Consider the following 23,728-nt stretch of genomic DNA (forward strand, 5'->3'; position numbering starts at 1 on the left):
ATCCTTTCGAATGAAGTTCAGTTCAATCATTAGCAGGCTAACCCAACCCAACCCACCCCACCAACCCCATGGCCTAAGTTGGGAAGGTTAGTTCTCCTCTGCTTTATACTGATGCAGATACCTTGTCACCCCAGGACCCAGCTTCCTTTTTTTCTCTTATGTTTCTCACCTGCTCTTGATCCCTCCACCTGGAAAAAGTAAATGCAGAGCACCTAACCTATAAGAATCCTAGGAGAACCGGTAGTTATTCATTTATATTCCCCTTATCTTGGATGCAAAATATTAGGTTTCTTATGTTGTATTAACTCATTACTCATTCCAAATGTATCTACCTTCATATTGATGCAGCAACTTAACCAATCAAAACTTTGGTGAATGCCTGCCAAAATATATCGTGACACTCCATATACCTTCTCCTACCAAACTTATATCATTTGCCTTGGTATTGAAGATCGAGTTTGAACCTAGAGTACGTATAGGTGTTATATGGTTCATATGAATCTCAAGTCAGCAACAAGAACACATCAAAACAATTATAGAGAAAAGGTTGGTAGAAAGTATCTACAGTAATGTTTAGGAAAACATATTGAAAGAGCCTGAGAAAGTTGTCTCAAGGCAAGATGAATGATTCAATATAGTACAAAAGTTTGAAGAGTACATTGAATTGGGGAAACATGGCAATGAATTAGCTGTTATTGCAGTCAAGCAAAACTGAAAACATCAAACGTGGGTGTTGCATAATCATTAATATTACTATTAATATTTCATTTTGGGTGCCAAAGATCCATTGATTGCGTACGGAAAATGAATTTGAAAGGGTGGGCTCATCATTCCAACAGCTCATGTTTAGTCAGAGACAACAAGACCAGCAATGATGAGAAAGCATCTCAGCAAAGACACACAAAGAAACTGACTCATTTAATCCAAGCCTTCATCTTGTTCATGATCGATTGAATCTCTGAATACATTCGGGTTTATTGGCACACGATAAGTTTCTTTCTTGTGAAAGAAACAAAGGTCGTGCGTTTGCCATACGTGTGTGGCAACAACTGGAAGACATGATTAAACCACAGGATTTAGTAGGTAGGAGTCAACAACCCATCGTGCACGCTATAAGAACAGTGGAAAAAGGAACACTGAGAAACTATCGATATTGGAAGAAAGACAAAGAAATTAATGGCGTGAAGAATGGTCTAGGCAATTAGTGGACTTGTTTTTTTCCATAGGTATATATGATGGAACGACTTAGCTTATGCAAACGCGTTTACCTAGGTCAACTAAAACCTGATCAATCCACCCACTTTCGCAACAGTAAATTATAGTTATTTTTTTACAACTAGCTGTTATACTTTACTTCCAAAGAATATGGAACATTTCCACGTATGAAGAATCCTGCATTTTTGTCAAAATATTCCGACAGCAAAACAACTTGGAATGTGAGATATTTCACTATTGGGAAGCCTAGGATTTTGACCTAAAACAAATCTGTGATGAGGAACAATAGCATTGTATTATTTTTATTGTTAATTTCTCCATTGTCGAGCTGTTATATCAGTGGAAGCATCCTGATGAGTGACCTGGAAAATTCTAATGCGTTTGAAGGAACTTTCCCTTGATGACAGTTAACTAAATTTAATGCATTAATATCAATATCGAATATTTTTGTCCATGATTTCTATCATTCCAAGACTTTCTTCCAGGTTTACACTGATTTTATCTGTTTGGAACGAGGGAAAAGTAAAAATTATGTAAAGTGGTAAAAGTAGTAAACAAAACGACCCTTTTTCTGGCGGAGCTCTCCGTTCATTGAACCCATCTGTAATTGTCAACAACTTTTTTTTTTGGGGACCTCAAAATTCGCCACAAGAAAACAAAACCATAACCATCTCTGTACGTACGTTCGTTTTTTTTCCAGATAAGCATTGGAGTCTTTTTTTAACTTGAAACCTCATCCAAGAGCTTGTATCTTCTTACCTTGTTCCTAAACACATGCCTTGTAATGAGCCCACTGTTTGATATCTCTTCCGACTTTGTTCTCCTAAGCTTTTCTTCTAAACGAGCGTTTGTTATGATCCTTTTCCTTGTCGTCGTTGGCGATTTCTCTGGTGACTTTGGTTTCTTGATGGGGTTCTTGATCAGTTGCAGCTTTAAATTGTTTCTTTGGCTGCCTTTCAAGCCAGTTGGTCCCTGGTTATGGTGATCGCTTTTTTTCTTGTTCTTGCTATCGTCTTCGCTGTTGTCTTTACATGATGCTGAAGAATTACAAGAATTCTGAGACTTCTCCTTTGAATCCTCCTTTTGATTCAAACACCAATTACAAACTTTATACGACTCGGCTTTTGGATACAGATTGCTACAGTAACTGCCCAAAAAAGGAAAGCCAAAAAACCACGGTCATCTTAATAATCTCTCCCAAGAAAGAAAACAGAAGGAAGATTTACTAAAATTAATCGATCACGGATCAAGGAAAACAAAGAAAAATTCAATGATTTGCTTAATCTGGGCATAAGTATATATATGTTTACCTGTGTTGAGATCTGAATTGGCAAACTTTGCATTGAAAAAGCTCATGAGTCAGACCAGAATCTCCACACATGCAACACTCTAGCAGGCTTGCTTGCTGTGATGGTACAATATCTTCTTTGTTTGAAGCCATAGTATTTGCTTCATATGTCAAGAGTGAAGGAGGAAGAGAGGAAGAGAAAAGAGAAAGAGAGAGATGGATTTATAAGGGCTAAGACAGACGGCCACACAAGAATAATAAGCCCTGGGTGGATCGCTAGAGTTTTATTGCAATATTTGATTAATCCTGTATATCATTTTCGATGTCGCGTGTATGAAAAGTAATATAAGAATATATATTTCAATTTTCAAGGGGTGGTGTTGCCCCCAAAAAAGAATGCATGATTGAGGTTTGAGGGTTGGCTTTGGGTCTCAGATATATATATATATATATATATATATATAGTTGATAGCAACATTCTTTTCTATTAAGTCCTTGGGAAAATTGTTTTGCGCCAAGATTAATGCCAAGAAAGTCAGCATCAAAGAAGGGTAGATGGAGAAAAAAAGAAGAAGAGAAGTTTCCTTAGGGAAAATAAATAAATATGGGCCATACATGTATATGTATAGTAGATTCGGCGACGTTGCCAACTTTAGAACAAATTAAGAGTACCAGTAAATTCGCGGCCACGTGACGAAAAGAATCTCAAAAGGAAATAAAACCTTTGATCAACCATAAGGGAAGAAGAAGAAGAAAGGTTTGGGTTTAGTGGTTTTTAGGCAAAGAATCAATGGAGGGTAGTAAACAAACATGGGATATGGATACAGCTATAATTCGATATTGGGAATCAAATTAGAAAAGTACATGTCTTCGCAATTGGTGATTGTTTTATTCCTTTGGTTACTATCGATTGTGCTATAAAGGACAGCATTAACAATGATGTGTAGGGCACTGTAATTGGTCGCTTCTCTCAGTTGCGTACGATGCATGAAGCAAGGGCTATTCAGAGCTGGATAGTCACAACCACCGATTGATTACCACTTTGGTTTTCCATTGAAGTTTCCCTCTCTCTCTCTCTCCTTTGTTTTTTAGGTTTATAATAGCCAATAGGGTTTGATGAACATTGATGACTATTGAAAGTTGGACATCATTACATTAAGCTACGGGTATATGGTGGCTGAGAAGGTTATTCACATGCTATTATCTTTCCTTAAAAAGAATTATATTTGTGAAGATAAATTTTGAGATGCTCGTGGCGACATGTCACATGACATGTATATATATATCATAATTCATATCGCCTGTTTTTACATGAAAAGTTTGATTTCCAATATTCAATACTAAGAATTTTCTAGTTAATGTTGGTAACATTTGTTGTAAAAGATTTGCTTACCAAATGCTCACATCAGTACTGATTCATTCTCTAGAAAATGAGGTTTAAGATCATAAACAAATCAAAGGACCCAAAGCGCCAAATACGAAACAGTTGAGTTGGTCTGATTAATAAGTCTAATGACAGCAAAATGATGGGTTCGATGAATGATTAAGTCTTTTGCTTTAGAATGGTCTGATCTTTGAACCATAGCGAGGGCGTGTGTCATTTGTGCTGATATATCTCATGAACATGATACAGAAATTAGAAAAAGTGAGCGAAAAAAACCTGGATGGATCATCTGTTTTCCCCGAGTGAAATCAGTGTTCTCTGACTGAATAATACTTGCCACTACCAGCTTGTGTCAGACTGTCATGTGCTGCACGTGTCAATACGTGTTGTTTAAACTTCATATTTCATTTTTGCCCAAAAGCAAAGAAGAAACTTTATCTAGGGATGATAACGAGTAAGAATCCGATACCCAATGAATATTTGACGCGAATATATAAAATTTCGAGTCTAAAACGAGTTAAAGATAAAAATTTAACTACCCATCTTGAGTTCATATACCTTGTTTATTTGTAAGGTTTGGGTATAGTCATCGAAATTTCTTCCTCCCTTTACCAACTTTCGAAAGTTGACTAGCGGCAATCCAATTACACCCAGAAGTATTTTGCAAATAAAACCTGAGATCGTGCAAGAATTTTCGGGAAAGCTACGATATATAAAGTGTTAACATTCTTTAATATTCCAAAATCTCTGGCTAAAACAACACTAGCTCCTCTCAAAAAGTTAATAAAGAGGAATACAAATATTAAAGGTTTATTTTCCTTATTAAATAGTAAGCGTTTGTACCAGTAGAGGAATAGTGCACAGATTTTCCGCGAACTGCATGCACTTGGAGGAGCTTAGAGAGCAACGTGAAAAACTTAGAAGCCAGACAGAATACTATAAATTTTGGTCATATCGTGCAAAGATTCCAGTAAACAAGTCATATCGATTACAGACTTCTGGCCGACAGAAGGACTAGAAAATAATATAAGGGACAAGACAGCCAGTTTGAATTGACAAACATTTCCTTCCGGTCAAAGTCACAAAGCCCATCAACTCCGCTCCGCGAAGAATATTTTTAACCCCTTCCGATACGTATAGCTGGAAAGTATGTGCTTAAATTATAACACTAGCATGGCCACTTGCATTCAACTAATATGTCAAAGGCAATGCTGCATGCCTACCACCCAATTCCCAACCCACCCGTACAACTCTACTTCTGGACCTGGTTGGTAATTTATAATAAGCACACACATTGTAAGAGAGAGAGAGTGCAAATGGATTCTCAGGTTCTCTCTATACCAGCTCTTTCAAGCCAAAGCTTGAGACAGATTCCATTCAGAACTGTTGTAAGAGGAGGCAATGCAGCAGAAAAGACAAAAAAGCGACTGGAAACAAGATGGACAGTGCTTGTGGTATATAATTAACATTTACACCAATATGACAAGCATCCTCGTTCCTCAACTATATACAGGAACTTCTCGGACAATGTACAAACAAATCAAATGTTCTTTGGGATAGAAGAAAAGGGGGCCAAAAGAAGAACAAAACATCTACGTAAAAACTGATTTTGAGATGCTTTACAATTAATTGAGGGGACTCGGCATAGTTTATTCAATCTTTTAACTTATTTCTGACAATCCCCAAACCTTTACATGTTCAGCAGATTAAGAGGTTTCATCATCCATTATACATTTTCTCAATCTTTTGGGCGACAAAAGATCCATTCCTTCCTTCATGGTTTGCATGGTGCTGTCTGCATGACAAAAAATGGAGGAAAAGAAAAAAGATGGTGCATCAGTCTCAGAGATACATTCTCATACAGGAAAAGACATCAACTTGAGTATCATGCAGAACATGACGAATATAAGAATAGGGCCCAAATTTCCAATAATCTGACAGCACTAACCGATAGACATTGTTTGAACAGATAGGGTGGCATAGATGGGATTTCATCTATATGCTAGTGCTAGTTTATTTCAAGATATTGCACAATTAAACAATAAGAAATGTTATGATTGCCAAATCCAAAAAGTTATCATTAGCTTCAAGTTTTGCCATCAAGTGCAGGCTGTAACCCCATAATTAAATGAATACTCATATTGCAAGATTTGTTCTTGGGTAGTGTAGCAGTCTTGAGTTTTCTCTTCAACAGCAGAAAGAAGGAAATGGAAAAGAAATTAAAAAAAAAGAAGAGGAAAAACTTTAAAATGTAAAAAGATTAAAAAAAAAAAAAAACAGCTCTTTTAAAAGTGGAACATACACCATGCATGCCCAGGTGAAAAAATGGGAAGAAAGAAAGTCTTTAATTGAGTCTATTAGCTGATTCGAGGAAGGGATTTAAAGAAAGTCCAAGGTTGTTGCTGGAATCATAGATTTTCATTTCACACTACCTAGCTGGTTCTTCATTGCTCTCTCCATCAATCCAGATAATCCCCCAATTCAGTCTTCTCAAGACAGTTTCTAACTTTTGAAAAAGTTTAGCAAATTCACTCAGCCCTGGAAATTAATTTATTCAAGGAAAAAACTAATTCAAGTATCAACTAACTTCTGTAATAGCAAAGAACTACTAGAGAAAAAGGAAAGAATACAGGAAAGATGACAAGGAAATGGCTCACATGTATCTGTGAGCATCTGTGCTTGCATCAGCATACTAAGCTAATTTCCAGTGCCTTAAAAATATGCCCATTTCATGTCAATAAATCTTATGGCTCGACTGGCGACATTTTCATTGCATTTGCAGGTGAGGAAAAATAATTAAATATATATGAAAGTAGTATTGAGACCCTTTCTATTCAGGTAACCAACTCAAACTTCAGTTGTCAAATGAAATTAAAAGGAAAGACCCAATATATGGTTTCCAATTCGTAAAATCAACCAACTGATCATGTCATGTAAAATGCCATGGAACAGCCCTTTTCAGTAAATGCAAGTGAAATTTTGCCAAATATTCAACGGTAAAAATAGTTGTGTAAAAAATCTCTTCCATGAAAGAGAGGTTAGCTACCTGCATGCTATTGTAAGAGCTAAGAAGCTGATTAGGTCTGGGCACACTCAAATGGATGCAAGGATCCTTCAGAAAATTCATGCATCCGAAACCGCTCCAAAAGTTCAAAGGGCCTGCAAATAACATTACTCATCTTGCAGATAACTTTAACAAGGAAAATTTGATTCAAGAAGCATTACTATAAGAAAAGAGAACCAAACACATGTTTTTCAAACAAAAAGCAACATTCAAAAAGAATGAACATACCTAATTTGTAAGTCCCAAACTATGTCTAAATTGAAAACAAACAACTTAAATTTCCACTTTCGTATGGCCTTTTCTTTTGAGAACAACTTTCGATGGTGAGGCAGCATATGCCAATACATTACAGTAATGGCATTTTCAAGAAACAATGTTGATGGGATGGGAAAATTTGTAAGAAAATATAGAGATCTCCATAAATTTAAATCCTGACAAACATGCCATGTAAAACCTCAACAAGCCAAGTAGACTTTTTCATTTTTTCCTGTCACAAGCTGAGCTATCCTAAGTAAGTTTATCATGCCTAATACTACCTAGAGAACCCCAGTTAAGTTCTGATGATAAAGTCCCGCAAATCCCATGAGTCAATATTTTTCAATAAACATAAGTAAAAAGTTGGAACACTTTCAAAGATGAAGTTTGGAACCACTATAGCACTGAATACTAGTATGCAACAACATTTATGCAAAGAGCAACCTAGAATCACATGAAACTAAAACCAGAGTCAAAACAAATAAATCATTGCCGAGACTTGTACCCTTATGAAAACTGAAGTGACTATATAGTTGTAAATAATTAGATAGTATATGGAGCTAACGTTTCAGCAATGAAAATGTCATCTCATAAAATCATTAGCAGACAATTTCATGTAGAGGAATAATGTCCTCCCATAGAACCGCGTAGAGAATCACAGAAAAGACAGTCAACATTTGTCCAGCTGATGGTGCTACAGGGATAAGGAAAGATTATATATTGTGGGATGAGATTCTGAATTCGGACATTTTGAGTATGAAAACATTTGAAAAGAGTTTTTCTAGAGTTTATAGAACTCTATAATTGTATTTCTACATGTGCAAAAGAAAGTATTGCATCCCAATACACAAAGAGCATCAACTACCAGAATGATCAACCAGAACAAGACGAGAGACAGAAACAGGGGAAGGAAATGGAAAAGAAAGTTGGCAAATCCACAATTAATCTTTTCTTATCTGATGCATGTTTTATTTTAAAAACATAAAGAAATACTATTCACAATCCTTACAGGATAGCTTCACGATTACGACATAATTTGTGTTGATTACTTTCCATGACCTCTAACACGTTAGTGGTTTCTGGCCCTGCTGACCCACCGGCAACCATTGATGGAACAGCAGCAGTTGGAGTCCATAGCTACACCATGCACCAACTACAAATAAGAAAACTAATCTTGATTATTGCATATAATTGAACTCTTCCCATAATACTCACCTTTATTGTGCTATCAATCCCACTGGTTACCACAAAGCAATCAAATGGATGGCACTGCACACAGTTTACAACTGTGGAGAACAAAAAGAGTTATTTTCCAGTGAATAATAAACCATAGGATGACGGTAAAGCCCACAATCTGTAGGGCAGGTTGGAGAGGAGAGGGGAATATTACCAGCATCATCTCCAAGAAGCATTTTTATCAATCTACCAGTCTGCTTTTCCCAAATAAACCACCTCCCATCATCACTCCCACTAGCAACATATTCTCCTAAAAATCAAACAGAGGATGTCATGATAATAGTTTCACTGCTAAAATTGCATGCAGACCAGTTCCGCTACTCAGGACTAACAGTTTTTCCCAATCAGAACTAATTTCATGAACTCATAATGTTCAACGAACAATGAATTAACAACAGCCACAATCAACAAGAAATGGGATTAAGAGGAAAAAGAAAACATCTTTCCTGGGGATATGTGGACATTTCATCTGGAAGCCCCTTTGTGTTGGGCACCAGACATTGCATGTTGCCAAAGGAAAGACCATATTTAAGTGCGGCAGCCACTAGACCACCAATGAAAAGACTAGAAAGCAATTGACTTGTTGCTTCACAACAAACTTATTTGTTACAGATCAAATGTCCAACAAGCAACAAATGTTGTGATCCAATAGAAGACTTCTAGAGTTCATCCAGATTCAATATGCATCAAAATGGCACCAGATTCCTTCAAGACATATGTGGACTGCATTACGAATATCATCGCAGAAAAAAGCAATTTATTCAATTTTAATAATCTTTTTTGCTTATGCATCCAAATATTTGGCTCAGTGGTTGGTGCATGATCCCCTTGTTCAAAGAGCCGGATTCGAGTCCCCCCTTTCTCCCAAATAAAAAAATGTAATTATTCACTATTTCAGGCTTAGTCAAGTTTGCTTATGTTATTTGAGAATCATCATTTTAGTTCTACAGTTGAGCTCTGACATTCTTTTGACAGCCAAAAAGTAGTTGTGACTGATTTTCTTTCTTTCTTTTCATGACATACATAGAAGACAATTATGGCATTCTCTGGTTGATTAATTACTATTAAAATGGCACCTGAGCAATTTTTTTTTTTTTGGGGGATGTGGGGTTTGAATCTAACTCTTTGTGCACAAGTAGCTGCACCAAACAGTAAGCCAAATGCTCAGGTGCTATTTTAATAGTCATTAATCAACCAGAGATTGCCATAACTCTCTTCTACGTAGATCATCAAAAGAAAGAATGAACATCATTCACAACTTCTCTTTGGCTCTCAAAAGAAGGTTAGAGCTCAACTGTAGAAATAAAATGATGATCCTCGAACAACATAAACAAACTTGACTAAGGGTGAAATAGTGCATAAAAAATAAACAAAATGTGAGTATCTGAATGTAAAAAGAAAGGAAAAAAAAACTGCGATACTGATAAATAGGCACAAATTCAACACCATAAAGCAAATGCGAAAAAGGTCATAAAAGATAATAATAATAATAATAATAACAACAACAACAACGACAATGATAAAAAGCAATACAATTTTGATGCAGCTTAAAATATAGATAAGATCATATAAAAAAAGTACCTCTCTGACCAAGGAAACTGGCCTGTTTGATGTCAGTTCCAACGTTACAGTGTCCAACATATCTCCGCTTCATATCAATAACTGCCTCGGGCTAAAAAAATAAATGAATGCATGGCGTGAAAATCAAAAGCAAGAAGATTAAAAAAGTATGTCTCAAGCAATATGATGAATCTGTTGTTGTACATACATAACAACCAAACTGGTCAATTTGGAAGTAAACATACAACTAAGTAAACAAAACTCTTTTCCATGCTATCTTACTATAGACCAGCCCTTTTTACAGTTTGGCGTCTAATCAAATCATCAATATGCATCACAAGTTGAAGAAATAAGCAAGTTGCTGATCTGCCCAGGAGATAACAACCAAAGGCTAGCAACATCACCAATGACACATTTAGATTTAGCCATGCCTTGACAATTAATACTTGACTAGAGTCACTCTCAAGTTGATTCTTGATTATGACATAACCTGCTTATCAGAATCATAAAAAATTTGCACACTACATCAAAAATAAGGATGTGAACCTGATAAGCTGCTCTATCATTTTGCGATGACGAGGATGGAGAGCCACATGAACCATTCGCACCAGTTTCCCTTGTTGAATCACCTCTTCGATGAATTCTAAGATTTAAACTTCCATGTAGTATGTTAGAATCAACATCACGTCCTTCATCACCTGATATTGAAGTTTCAAAATCTAATTCCAGCTCCTCGTCATAATCAGAATCTTCTCTGTCAGATCTTGGACCATCTTGGGAAGCATCACTATTAGCTTCAGAGCGATAGAGTATATCACTCAGTGACAATACCCTTCCAGTTCGAGGTTCAGACCTAGGTGCCCCATCACTCACCTTGTTATTTCTTTCAGCCTCAGCTAGTTACACCAAAAAAAAAAAAAATCAGCAAAACTATAGTTATAACCAATCCTAGAGATATTAACCTTTCACATTCTTCGACGAGACCATCCCCACCCCCAAGAGAGGAATAGAAACGGGATGAAAATAAAGAGAGAGACAGATAGATTTCACCCTTTTTTGAGTAATTACTAAAATTCGTTCCAGAACCTAATAGCAGAAGGATTAGCAATAACCTTAGTGACTCCATGTTATCAACTTAAAAAATGAACCTAAGCATCCTACGAGTACACTTGAATCTTGATTGCCCCCAGGCCTAATAGCAAACTAGAGTTAATCCAAGAACAAAGGGAAGGCTTGGACAAGAGGCCAAAGGATAACATCAGTACTTCCTGTTATAAGAAGATGGCATCTACCACCCCAGTGAACTGAACAGAAAAGAAAAGTTAGACTAGTACTAACGTCAACTCTGAACCCAAGAAATCAATACTCAAACCCAACACTGCCTTTCAATCAAATGTAAGATGAATAGCCCAAGATAGAATTGCCTTACACGCATGAATATAGGCAGGATAATTATCTCTGAAGTTAAGTAATAAGACACTTCATTGGGACGATGATGTGCATGCACAACACAAACCTGCAGCAAGATGTTTTCTTATGTTCTCCACTTTCTCGGCAGCCATAGTATCAGATGGAGAGAAACATTGTGCTGCAACAGCAAAGTCTAAAGCTTCTTTATGTTTGCCCAACTGCAAAGAATTAGAAACCAAATGACAAAAAAGGAAAGCTTAGTTTTACCAACTTTACATGAAGAAACAACCACGCCATTCTATAAGATGGTTGCCATTTGAGCTTCAATAGACCAATTTTTTCTTAAGCAAAAAGAAAAAGAAATGAAGAGTAAAAGGAAGTTCAAAACATAAGATATTCTGAATTACAACAGCACAATTCATCCTAAATATTCTTAAGGCCAATATTCATCTAGAGAGCAAAATCTACACAAACAACACCCAATCAACACATTAAAATAGAACTCACCACTTAGAATTCAAATTAAGATTGGCTACTGTGCAGAAAGTGAAAACTTCGCCATAATACAGGCTTTACTTTATAAACCAACTTCTCAGAACATACATATTGGCTATTGAAACAACATATTGTTGTTGATATTTTTAATTTTCATATGAAAAAGTTCCACAGCTTAAATTTGGTTTAAAATTTGTAAATAGTGCAATTAGAAACATATTTTCAGTTGGATGTTCTGTTCTTTAACCACAAAAGCTACCTGTAAATGTAAAGATTTTGAAATGATAAAAGATGTGGGCCAGCAACCCAAAGCCAGTAATCCACTGACTGAGGTTCAAGCTTAACAATTTAAAATGTTCTTGGCAACCCAAAGCACTAAGGAAGATAATTGATCATGTAGACCAACGTCTTTATAAACTTCAGTGTAACTTGCAGTGCAGATCACCTGTTCCAAAGCCTCGGCTGTATAATAATGAGCTCTAAAGGAAGAACTGTCTATTCTTCGAGCATTATGGCAATCTCTAATGGCCATATGGGCATCATTTTTCCACTTTCTCTGCAAAAGGGAACAAGTTAATATGTGGACATAATTGCATACCAAATAGATGAAACGGTCCATAAATGTTTATCCAGACAAAGTTATCAATGAACCTTCAGCAACAAGGCAGCACGTGTACAAAAACATTCATGCCTTAGCATGGGCCCAATATCACTACCATGTCCATCCAAGATTTCATTGCATGCCTCGATTGCATGGAAAACATTCGTCCCATCTTCTAAGGATCTTTTAGCCAACATCCTGCATTTTTCAATCTGTAACTGCCATGTTAGTTATAGCTGAAATCCATATGGGAGAACATAAGTCGTATAACAATCTACCGAAATTTTCAGACAAATTTACAAAACAACAACAAAAAAAAAAAAAGAAAATAGAAGTGTAAATAAAAGATGCACACCTTTGCAGCAGTGTTGCTTCTTCTAGGGAGACCATTTTGGAAGACACTGGAGACAGGTGGTTGGCGCCCTACTCCATTTAGTACAGGAGTGAAAGTCATCAATTTTGCAGCATCTCCCGAAGAATATTTCATTGAACTCCCACTAGCTGCTAATTATGGAAACAACAAACAGATATTCAGCTAAAGAACATTTCACCATTTCAAATATTGATTACACATTGTATTCCACTAACTGCAAATAAAGGAAACAACTAAAAGATTCTGAGCTAAAGATCATTTCACTAAATCTAATAATGTGAGCAACTATCATACAACCAGATTGGGTTTATGCTTAACCTTTATATTGTAATCTAAATAGCACTTCTTCATGAAAATGAAACCTAAAACAACCAGAAAAGAAAGGGAGGCAAGAGCAACCCCAAGCCTGAGTTACATTTTAAGATGTCACATATAACTTGTACATGTTAATTCCATGAATATATTGGGTCAGACACATCAGCTCTATGCAGCAAGACCCCTAAATAGAACAAAACAAAAGCATCATTCATTCCTCTTCCAAATTTCTAGTCACACTTCCATCAAGCCACCACTAGCTTCACTTCTTTTCACAAAACTGAAACTTAAACACGGAAAGACAATTGAAAACCAAATAATATCAAGTCAGGCAACATGAAGCCTCTTTAAAGAAGATAAAACAAAAAACTAAAAAAGCTGAGCACAAATGAATTGAACCATCTGACTACATTAGCAGCAGAGAATTTTGAATATGCTTACCATGATTGACATCCATTAGATATACATGTTCCCCACCATAGCTAAGTAGAACCTCTTCTCCATTAGGGCTAAACGTAACATGAGTTAAGTGCAAACTTGATCGACCCTGAAAAGCAAAGAAAACAAAAATTGAATTAATATAACAATTGTTTTACTTAAAACCCAGCAGTGCTTTTGTTTAAAGTTAACATATAATGACACCTTAAAGCAAGAAAGTGGTGTTACTAATAGGAATGCCAATTGACAACAATCAGAAGTTTCCAGTTAAATGATTCTTATTAACACAGCTAACCTAAAATATCAAACAAAACTTTTTTCCATGTGCAGAATAAAGGAGAAAAGATTCCAATAAGAGGAAACTAGCAAATAGTGACCTAATGAAGACAAGATAAGCTCACTCATTTACCAAAAAACAAAGACAGAAGGAAAGAAAAGAAAAGAAACAGAGAATTATTATCATTTGTGAAGTTATTGTTACATCATTCCAGACAATTTTTTCATATACCCGAACATAATTTATTGGTCCTGATAAGTAGAAATCATAAATTTTACCAAGATATTACCAGAAAGGAAGTAAACAAGAGTAAGAACTAACAAAGAAGTTCAAAACTAACACGGTCAGAAAGATGCATTGGGCAGAAATAATTAACACAAGTAGGTGGTGGCATTCTTTTCCGGCATGAGGTGGGCGGTGACAGCATCCTTCGATCATACAGACGAGCAAATGCATCACTGCAAACATTCAAAGACAAGATAAGTTGAGAAAATAAAGCAAAAAATTTGAGACACAGCATTTCAGCCACATACTTCCCACCAACAAGGAGCAAATGAGGTCTAGTAGAACTGATATCACAAGATTTTAAGGCAAGAGTATGTCTAGGAGGATCAGCTAGTGACCTCTTGGCCCCACAACGCAAGTCAAGCTGCCAAAAAAGAAAAAGGAAAATTCTTAAAATAATTTACAATTTGAGGGGATACGGTCAAATACAGAGAAACTAAGATACAGGGAAATTTAAGTTGAGCGGACTCATTATGGCAATCCTACAATGCTGAACATGAGAATTTCAACTGAAGACAAACATTGGCAAATAGAACTGAAAATTTTCAACACGAACCAAAGCTACACCTAAAACTAGAAGACTTTGAAATGATAATCCATTGACCAAAGAATCAGGGATATCATTCTGTCCACTGTAAAGTCCTCTCACACTGTCTAAAGTCATGGTGAATCTTGATGAGCTATCTCATCAAGACCAGATCTACAAAATAATAACATCTTTCCATTCTAGGTACAAAAGCATCCAAGATTCTGTAGGTTTTCAGACGCTCAAAAAGGTGAATTTAATTGTTTGTAAGTTCTCAATCCCAACAAGAAGAAATTGAATTTAGATCAACCAAGTATGTTCCTTGGCAAGAAATCAAGAGAAGAACAAATATAATGTTCCACATCAAAGAAAAGACTTCAGTGCCGCATGGAATCTACATAGAAGGAAACCAAAGTCATATAACAACCACAGCAACAATTATACCCAGGTGAAGACAACAAGTCAAAACTTGTCAAACTTTTGACAAGCGTTTTAGAGATACCAAAATATTTGGAATCAACATGCCGCACTGAATAGGTACTACTATTAACTTCAACAAACAAAATTCTCACAGGTGTATCTAGAACATAGAAATGAATGAAAGGAAAACCCATATTATATAATGTGAGTCTCACTAGAACATTGCGACACTCTTGGTGAGAAGATCCAGCTGGAGGACAAGAAGTGCCCTCTCGAAAGTCATGCTGTCTCAGAGTTCCATCTTCACTTGCACTCCAGACCACATTGGGGTTTCCAACTTCAACCTGAAACAGGAAACAAGTAGAAACTATGACAGGTGAAGCAACCAGGTGAACATTCATGGTCAACATGTAAAGCAACATAATGTGATGAAAATTTTACCATTCCCATATACATTAGCCGATTAAATTGTTAGTCCATTTATCAGTCATTTATGCAATGAATCTTACCGCCAGTTTTTTAACTCTTCTTGTGTGACACTGATAGAGCGCTGATGGAGTAATAGCACCGTCATTGAGCCCTCTCCCACTTAAGCGAGACAAATTAAATAACCGAACCTACAAAAATATTAGCTGTCTAAGTTACTAATGAACCTAATCGCAATGCAACAAGAATCCACTATAGAAACCTTGTTTAACCATAGTCCGAAAATTTACCTCTGCATCACCAGCTCCGGAGACTACAAGCTCATCAGAAGTTTCAGGAATAAACTTTGTACAGAATATATTTGCAGAATGCCCTGTCTCTATAGAGTGCAAAAGCTTTCGACCAGAGTAGCTCCAAATATTGATCTGCAAAAATTAATTTGCTAACAAATTTGACATCCACAAGAGGCATCGCATATTTTCATAAAACCAATACGCCTCAAACACCATTGTTCAATAATTTAACATCCACAATGAGCGTCGCATATGTTCATAAAACCAATATGCCTCAAACATCATTGTTCAATAAATCTGACATCCAAAATGAGCACTGCAAACTTTCATAAACCCAAGACCCCTTAAACACCATTCTTCACACACCTTTATAAACTAATGGCAGGTGCCAACAAGTTTACCCTACTAGAGGCCCCTAAAACAATACTTTATTTCCTCTTTCAGATAATCAAATCCATATTCCATACTACAAAGCAGAAAATGGTGAAAATCACTCTTCCGATAATATATAAAGAACTTATAAGTATCAAAACACAAAAATAGCACCACCATAATCCTGATTCAGAAGGATTGGTACAAGATGTTAGACTTCACAAACGCTTTCCAAACGAGTACGTAAATATCCTATAATGACTAATGACTAGGCAAACTTTAAAAACAATCAACTTCATATAAATAAAAAAATCCCTATAACAAAATCATCATAATGCAGAATTAGCAGGAATAGGTCAGCTAAAATACAAAAATCATCATTATTACATTTTAGCCATTTTTATGCTACCTGTTACATTGCACTGAAGTCTACATGGTAAATGAAGATAGATGTCTCATACCCGTGCATCATCAGATCCAGAAATCAAAAGTGAACCATTTGAATTCCAAGCCATAGCGTTTACACAACCCTGATGCCCCTGTTCAGATAATGAACATGTAAGTTGATTTTAGAATGACGCAAGACAAAGAAATATTGAAGCACAATAACAGATCACCCCGTTCAAGCCTTCAAAGCATCCCGAAATAAATAGTGCCTAATACAAAAGGCAACTGGAAAATGGAACAGCATTAAATATAGCAAAGTAATCAACACATAACTTGTAATGTAATCTAGGAAGGCACAATAAGTAGAAACTCAAACAACTGACTGCCCTAAAATGCCATTACTATGATAGTCTGTGATGCATCACAAGATAAACAACATGCATTATTTTTAAAATTTGAATGCGTAAAGAGTGCATAAAAACAAAGGCTATGATATATAAAAGAAAGGGTGCATGTTAGTAATGACAGCTTTCAAAATGCAAATATTAAAAAATTGAAAAAACCTCCAATTCTCGTTCCAGTGAAAGCCTCTGTATCAAAGACGAATGCATTTGCAAACTGTGATCAACATCCTACGAAAAACACCCAAAAAAAAATCTCTTAGATAGAACAGCCACCATTGTAAGTGAAAAAAACGAAAGCGCATGATTATAGTCTAAACTGAACAAATTTCCTTTTCAACAAAAAAAATAATACAATAATAATTGATAACAAGAAACTGATAAATATTTAACATCGTTAAACTTAAATCATCAACAAGAGTCCGCGAAAATAAAAAGAATGAAAAAAAATAACAATTAGACTCATAATTACAAACCAGAACAACAAAATTTCAACAACAAAAAAAAAAGCGTGCAATATCAAAGAAACTGGAAATTGAAATAAACTAAATGAATTGCTTTGAAGAAAGAGAGAGCAGAGCAGAGCGAGAAAATACGTGGCGAATGTCGATGTGCCTGCTCTTGAGTAGATTGTGTGCGTTGCCGTCGTGGAACGGCCACTCCGCCATCAAGTACTATTTTTAAAAAATGGAAAGATATTCCAAAACCCTAGCTTCGATCGCCAGTGACGGTTGTTATCGGCGATGACCAAATCGTTCTCTCAAATGCGGAAAACAATCTGTTAGCGTTTTTAGACGCTAGCACGGGTTTTTGTTGGGTTCGCCAATGGAAAAAACTTTTTTTATTTAGTATGCCAAGGCTTTTGAGACACGAATTCGAAGGATGGACCAAGTTGCCTCGTGTGCGTTTCTAATATTTCTACACTCCTCCACCGAAAAAATTAATAAGTAATAAATAAAAAGAGCTATGAGAGGTTTTTGTTTAGTGAAAGGAGGAGTAGGGTAAGCTTGTTGCGTGAGATCTAAGCACCGCTGATTTAGGGTTTGACAGTTGATGGAAGGGGAGTTGCTTAAGTGGAATTATTGTATGCTGATGTGGCGTGGCGGTTTTCGTATTGAAATTGGGCCTAACCCCAAAATTAAAACAAGCCCCACTGTGACCCTAGCCCAATTGCTCCGTTTTTACTAAGATTTTAAAAAATACAAATAAATAAATAGTAGATAAAAAACTGCCCCATTTTTTTCTTTAATGTCAAATCCCAATCTTGATTCAATATTGAGATAAATCATATAAACTTATAATTTTTTTCGAATTGTTATTTATTTGAATTTTAATTAAAATATTTATCAAAATTAAAATAAAGAGCAAAAGTTAATTTTGACAAGTACAACTGTCACGGCTCAAGAGCTCAGACTAATCCAAATAGGTTAAACAACTCAATAAACAACAACACAAGCAGATAAGTAGCCTAACAAACAGCAACTCAATCAAGGTAGACAATAGGCCCAACTCACATAGTGTAATCTGTTTAAATTATTGAATTTAATTATATATATCTAAAATTAAATTAAATTAAGATTTAATTTGAATATTTTCTATCTAAATTAAATTACTTAATATTATCTTTTATGTTGTAAATTCTATTTGTTAAAAAAGACTATTAACTTATAAATACGTCTCTCCCTTTTCTTTTCTTTTTCTACTATTTTGTGAGTTTTAAAATTTATTTAAACTTTATTTTAGAATTTAAAATCATACAAGGTTAGACTTGAGTTGACTTAAGCTCTACAGGTCACATAAACTCCATATAATGCTACTGTTTACATGTTGAAAAATGGCAAACAGCCCTAGCAATAAAAGTACAAACTGAAGAGCCCAAGATTTTTTGCTTTTACCTCTTGACATTTTAAACTTTGTATTGTGACTTCAAACAGTTTTTAATCTTTTGAAAAATTAAGGATCTCTGTTGTTGAAAACTTGATTGAGAGCATTAGAAGTGACGTAAGAGGCCAACTCCCTTTTAGGTGAAAGTCCAATTTCATGCACATAGCATTTTTGCTTTCAAGTTGATAGACTTTTTTTTTTTCTTCCTAATAATCTAAAATGATAAAAAAAAAAAGTTTGCTAATCCTCTGTCTTCTCATTGACTCATTGCTTCTTTAAAGAAAGTGTTTTTATTGCTTTTATTGACTCATTGCTTTTTTTTTTATTAAAAAAAAGTACAAAGCAACAATTTAAGGAAAATAAAATCTACGAAAAAAGCATTGAACGATTCTACAAAGATATGATGAAGAATATGTTGGTTCAATTCCCCCCTCTCCATGCCTCCAACAGTAATGGATCACATTTTAAAAGTCCAAACAGCTGCCCTTCCTCCACGCTATCATTCCACCCATCGAGAAGCATGATATTTGTGTTTAGATTCTTTTGTTCTTCACCGTCCAACCTCGCCTCTCTACGTTGCATGGTATCACCTTTGTGTTTACAACATGATGTTCATGGTTTGATGGCATAACCCTAACGTGATGACTGATGAGATCATTGAAAAGGGCGTTGAGAGCAGTCCAGGAAGAATTAAATTAAAGGGCAAAACAGAGCAGGTGCTTTGTTCCTGTTTCCAGGTTTTTCTGTAGCTATGACAAAAGGAAGAAGTGGCAGGACCATGCCACTTCTTCCCTCGGCTAAATAATGCAACTTGAGTGGTCCCATCACCGAAACCATCATCTCCATAGAGATGGAAAGGTTTGCACCATTTAAGAGGGGGGTGGGGGAAGGAGGCTACGACCACGGGCTAAGACATCGCTGTCTCATATATAAAAGCGTGCATGCGACGTCCATACATAGGCATAAAGACATGGATAATACCAAGCAATTATAGATTTACATCCACCCATGACTGATAACATCACTTGCAAAACCATCAGGGCACTCACTACAATCACGAGTTTAACAAGGAAAAACACCATACATTACCCCATGATGGCAGCATACCAAAACACATAAAAAGTAGTCTTTCCACAATCAAATTAAAAGTACCACGAAAAGGGGGGAAAAGAAATAAACTACCACAACTTCATACCGAACAAAAGGAAAACATTTGCATAACCATCGTTGCACTCACACGCAAATACAAACACAAGGCCAATGGGCGATGAGAGAGATGGTGATCTGGGGCCCCTTCCGGCAAGTTGTTGCATGATGAAATGGGAGAAGGCTCTTTGCTCGTGCAATTTTCTACATCAAAGAAAAGCGAACCCACAAGGATAAAACTTGACAAGAATACAAAAAGGGAGAGGAAAGTGAAGATTGGGACCCAAAACACCCAAGGGGCGTGCACTTAGCCCCCTTTATGAGGGTCCCTCTCCAAAAACCAGTCTTCTCATTCACACAGCCAAACCCTCATGCCCAGATGCGAGTGTTACTTTCTCTAAACCCCAAAACGTAGACTAATGATTCACCTTTCCTTTATTGGGACATTAATATACTGCAGTATCCTGCTTTCTCTAGAAAAATAGAGAGATCTCAAGCCAAAGCTACTGGTTTCCAACTCAAATCATTGAAGAAAGACTTAACCAAAGGAGGGGTTCAAGTTCTCTCTCCACTATCTTCTGATTTTCAGCTCCTTCGCTGGAAGACTCCAAATTATATGCAAATCCATGCACAACTGTACATACCTAGCTTATTTGACAAGCTCCATTAATTAACAATGTCTAATGCACAATGACTAATTATGACAGATGCTACCACTAACGCTATTAATAAGAACTGTGGCAACTCATAGAGTACTAAGTCCAAAAGCTTTGGCTTTGAGTTTCAGGGATTTCAGGTAATCAATAGCTTCATCAAGTACCACAATTGCATCTTTGCCCTCTCCACCTGGAATTATGCTTCGCAAAGCACTCACCGTCTCACGAATTTTCTCCTTTCTCATTCTCTTGTTGCATGAAGATAAATCCATATCGCCAGATCCCAGATTTTGGCCAAAAGCACAGCCGGAATCTGCATCATCCTCATACTCAGAACATCTGTTTGGATTGATTGAACTAGCAGTATCCACAAGCAATGGCACATAATCATTACCCCTGTCAATCAATTTCCGCTTTTTAGTTAGTCCAGTAGAGCTAGCAACCTCTTCAGTGCCTCCCTCAAATTGCTCATCGTGAGCTGTCATTGTACTAGGAGAATGACCTGTGCTCGTAACTTCTTCATCCTCAATAAAATCATTATCATCATCCGAATAAAGCAAGGCATTGAGTTCTTCAGTGTCCTCATGCATTTCACTTTGCACATCAGTCCCATTGTCATCAAATAAATCTGTCGATATTGGTCCAGACTGAAGATTCAGGTTCACTTTAGATATGGGATCTTCCCCATTAAAGTTACAAGCACCAGGAGATTTTGGACCCCAAGAAGTCAGGCACTTGATAGGAGTCCTAAAAGCAGAACTAAAGATCATGGTAGTTTGATCACCAGATTGATCAAAAACAAGGAATCTCTTCTGAGCACACCCAGACCCTGCCTTTGGAACAATGTTCTCCCTATGATGTTCATAAGGGTTAGCTGGGAGTTGCTCTTTCAACTCAGTGTTTGAAGCAGGTGCAAACACCTGGCGAAAGTGGGGTAAACAGTAATACCAGCCATGAGGTTCATTAACTTGGCCAACCCGCAAGTGAGATAATCCAGGATTTGCATGAACTGGCAAAGCCCCAGCGGTGGAGACCATATTAGTGCCAGGGTTTATGAATCGAGGATTAGTATTTTGCTGCACCAAAGGATGCGGAGCAGCCAAAGAATTGAAGTTGGGTGATTGCCAATCAAATTGCTGCTGAGGAAACCAGGATCCACAGCCTTCTCCCATCCAACCAGAACAATCACCTACAGAGATAACAGAGTCAACATGACAAGGATGTTCTAAAGAATAAAAAGATATTCTTAAAACCAAGTACCATCAGCACATACCAGAAGTCGAGTGCTGTAGCAGTAGAAATAGCAGTTTACTTGTAGTTTCTCTCAAAAACAAGGAAAAAAACTAAAGACTCCAGCTTAACTTGAACGCGGAAATGCAAAACTAATCTACGTAACGGGCTTAAGCAAATGACGGAAATATTCAGCCTGAAAAACACCAGAGAAAGGAAATTCAGTAAAGACATTGAATAAACTTTCTCAACAATCATCGATAACAAAAGAAAAGAACAAGGAATCTCATAAATTAAAAAGAAAAAAAGAAACGTAAACCAATGAAATACAAACATCACCAAATATAAGGGTATCTAATTCCTCAACAGAGAATATTAAAAAAAGGCAGAAAGAAAGAAAGAAAAAACAAACCTGGCAATCCTGAAGAGGTTGAAAGCATGCTATAACTCTAACTACAATGGTGGCACTCCCTGCAATACCATTTTCGTACTTCAATGCCCGGAATCTTGTTTGGCTCGCTGCTTGGCACACCATAACTACGTCCCAACCCTTCACTATGGCAGAAAAAAGAGGATCTTCCAGACGACACCGTATTCAAAACCAGTAATCCGTAATCCAAAGCAATAAAACTGAAAAACTACTACAAAAAAAACTTAGCCTACCAAATTCAAATGACAACCCTTGGATTAGAAATTTGAGAGAGGTTTTGACACTTTTCAGCTAATCTGGCGGACATAACATGGAACGACAACAAAAAAAGTGGATCCCATGGAAGATGGAATAGTAAGACTACCGAGTTAAAAAAGGAGGGATCTTGATGATCTAGAATATGGAATTACAGAATCACTCTACAATACAAGTTCAAGGAGATAACTTTTCGAAACACATCAACAGATAGAGTCAACCACCACCGCATGCTGTTTCTTTTTCACTGCAAATAGCCACGATTCACTTTTTCTTGTAACTCCCCCAACACAACCTACGCAGGAACCCTACAACAGATTCATTATATAAACATCAGATACATAATCTCTCAACTAAAATCATATTAATATAATGCAAAACAAAAAGTAAGAAGAAGATTTGACATTTTAGCCTATTAGGATCTTAAGGAGCTAGTGAACAGTTACAGTAAGAGATTTATTATCTTATTTACCGAACTGTTAAGATCAAGATAGGAAATTTAAAACCCTATAGCATTAGATCTATTTTGAGTTTCCTGTGTGTTTCTTTTTCTTGGTTTTTCTTCAAATTTCCCAGTAGCAAAAGTCGCATATTACATCAAATCTAATAAGAGAAAATTACACGTAAACAAGCTAGCCAAAGCTATCAAAAATATAAACTTCAACTCCAGGAAAAGAGGATGTAGCAGTCAAAATAAATGAGAAAAACAAAGAGCTAAAATCCCAGAAAAAAAAATCTTACAAAAATCAAGAAATCTAAACAGATTAAAGCAAATGACTTTGGAAATGACAAGCATCAAAGAAGCTGACAACTTACAGAAAAGAATAAAGAAGAAGAAACCCAAATTCCAAATCAAGAAAGAAAAACCCAACCCAACCCAACTTCCAAATTGCTCCAATCCTTAAGCTCCAACAAGAGAAAGAGAGATTCTGAAAGGACTCCTTTTTTTTTTCACAGAGAGAGAAAAATACAGCTCACAGTCAAAGGGTCGAAATTTATGGAATGCACGGAAGCTAAGATTAATGCTAGTAAGACTATATAGAAAATATATTGACGAAATTGTCCTTGACACATCCAGGAAAACAAAAGTTAAAAAAATTAAAAAA

At 36.3% G+C, this 23,728-nt stretch overlaps 3 protein-coding genes and 1 long non-coding RNA gene across 5 annotated transcripts; all 4 read right to left on the reverse strand.

Annotated features, from left to right (window-relative positions):
- Nucleotides 1–1,766: 1,766 nt before the first annotated feature.
- LOC18591777 (uncharacterized) lies at nt 1,767–2,778 on the reverse strand. Its single transcript, XM_007018106.3, has 2 exons — nt 2,526–2,778; nt 1,767–2,362 (listed from the first exon to the last, which is right to left on the reverse strand). The coding sequence occupies exons 1-2, from the start codon at nt 2,654–2,656 to the stop codon at nt 1,936–1,938; spliced, it is 558 nt and encodes a 185-aa protein (XP_007018168.1). The 5' UTR covers nt 2,657–2,778; the 3' UTR covers nt 1,767–1,935.
- A 2,537-nt stretch (nt 2,779–5,315) lies between these two features.
- Nucleotides 5,316–17,926, reverse strand: ASG2 (transducin family protein / WD-40 repeat family protein). 2 transcript variants are annotated; one of them, XM_007018108.3, is made up of 20 exons: nt 17,618–17,926; nt 17,184–17,252; nt 16,695–16,772; nt 15,859–15,993; nt 15,652–15,759; nt 15,358–15,486; nt 14,445–14,560; nt 14,252–14,369; nt 13,638–13,743; nt 12,864–13,009; nt 12,559–12,720; nt 12,353–12,463; nt 11,519–11,630; nt 10,549–10,898; nt 10,024–10,114; nt 8,597–8,692; nt 8,422–8,492; nt 8,216–8,343; nt 6,934–7,046; nt 5,316–5,682 (listed from the first exon to the last, which is right to left on the reverse strand). In XM_007018108.3, the coding sequence occupies exons 1-19, from the start codon at nt 17,687–17,689 to the stop codon at nt 6,965–6,967; spliced, it is 2,280 nt and encodes a 759-aa protein (XP_007018170.1). In that variant the 5' UTR covers nt 17,690–17,926; the 3' UTR covers nt 5,316–5,682; nt 6,934–6,964. The 2 variants fall into 2 exon arrangements, with proteins under 2 accessions (XP_007018170.1, XP_007018171.1); XM_007018109.3 differs by having other exon boundaries at nt 12,864–13,012; nt 17,618–17,925.
- Nucleotides 17,927–19,880: 1,954 nt separating this feature from the next.
- On the reverse strand, nt 19,881–22,120 carry LOC18591779 (transcription factor bHLH145-like). Its single transcript, XM_007018114.3, has 2 exons — nt 21,981–22,120; nt 19,881–21,896 (listed from the first exon to the last, which is right to left on the reverse strand). Exon 2 carries the CDS (start codon nt 21,877–21,879, stop codon nt 20,797–20,799), a length of 1,083 nt encoding a protein of 360 aa, XP_007018176.3. The 5' UTR covers nt 21,880–21,896; nt 21,981–22,120; the 3' UTR covers nt 19,881–20,796.
- A 471-nt stretch (nt 22,121–22,591) lies between these two features.
- On the reverse strand, nt 22,592–23,728 carry LOC148761117 (uncharacterized). Its single transcript, XR_016027942.1, has 2 exons — nt 23,439–23,728; nt 22,592–22,930 (listed from the first exon to the last, which is right to left on the reverse strand). It is a non-coding gene; the product is annotated as an uncharacterized LOC148761117 (long non-coding RNA).

This window comes from Theobroma cacao, chromosome 8, assembly GCF_053813885.1.
Source record: "Theobroma cacao isolate CCN51 chromosome 8, ASM5381388v1, whole genome shotgun sequence".
NCBI lineage: Eukaryota > Viridiplantae > Streptophyta > Magnoliopsida > Malvales > Malvaceae > Theobroma > Theobroma cacao.

Excerpts from the sequence above, each read along its gene's own strand:
- ASG2 (XM_007018109.3), bottom strand. The coding sequence starts at position 17,689 with ATGGCGGAGTGGCCGTTCCACGACGGCAACGCACACAATCTACTCAAG. Across the intron at positions 15,994-16,694 it reads CTGGATCTGATGATGCACGG|ATCAATATTTGGAGCTACTC; the intron begins GTATGAGACATC and ends TAATTTTTGCAG. Across the intron at positions 15,760-15,858 it reads CCGGAGCTGGTGATGCAGAG|GTTCGGTTATTTAATTTGTC; the intron begins GTAAATTTTCGG and ends ATATTTTTGTAG.
- LOC18591777 (XM_007018106.3), bottom strand. The coding sequence starts at position 2,656 with ATGGCTTCAAACAAAGAAGATATTGTACCATCACAGCAAGCAAGCCTG. Across the intron at positions 2,363-2,525 it reads CAATTCAGATCTCAACACAG|TTACTGTAGCAATCTGTATC; the intron begins GTAAACATATAT and ends TTTTTTGGGCAG.
- LOC18591779 (XM_007018114.3), bottom strand. The coding sequence starts at position 21,879 with ATGGGAGAAGGCTGTGGATCCTGGTTTCCTCAGCAGCAATTTGATTGG.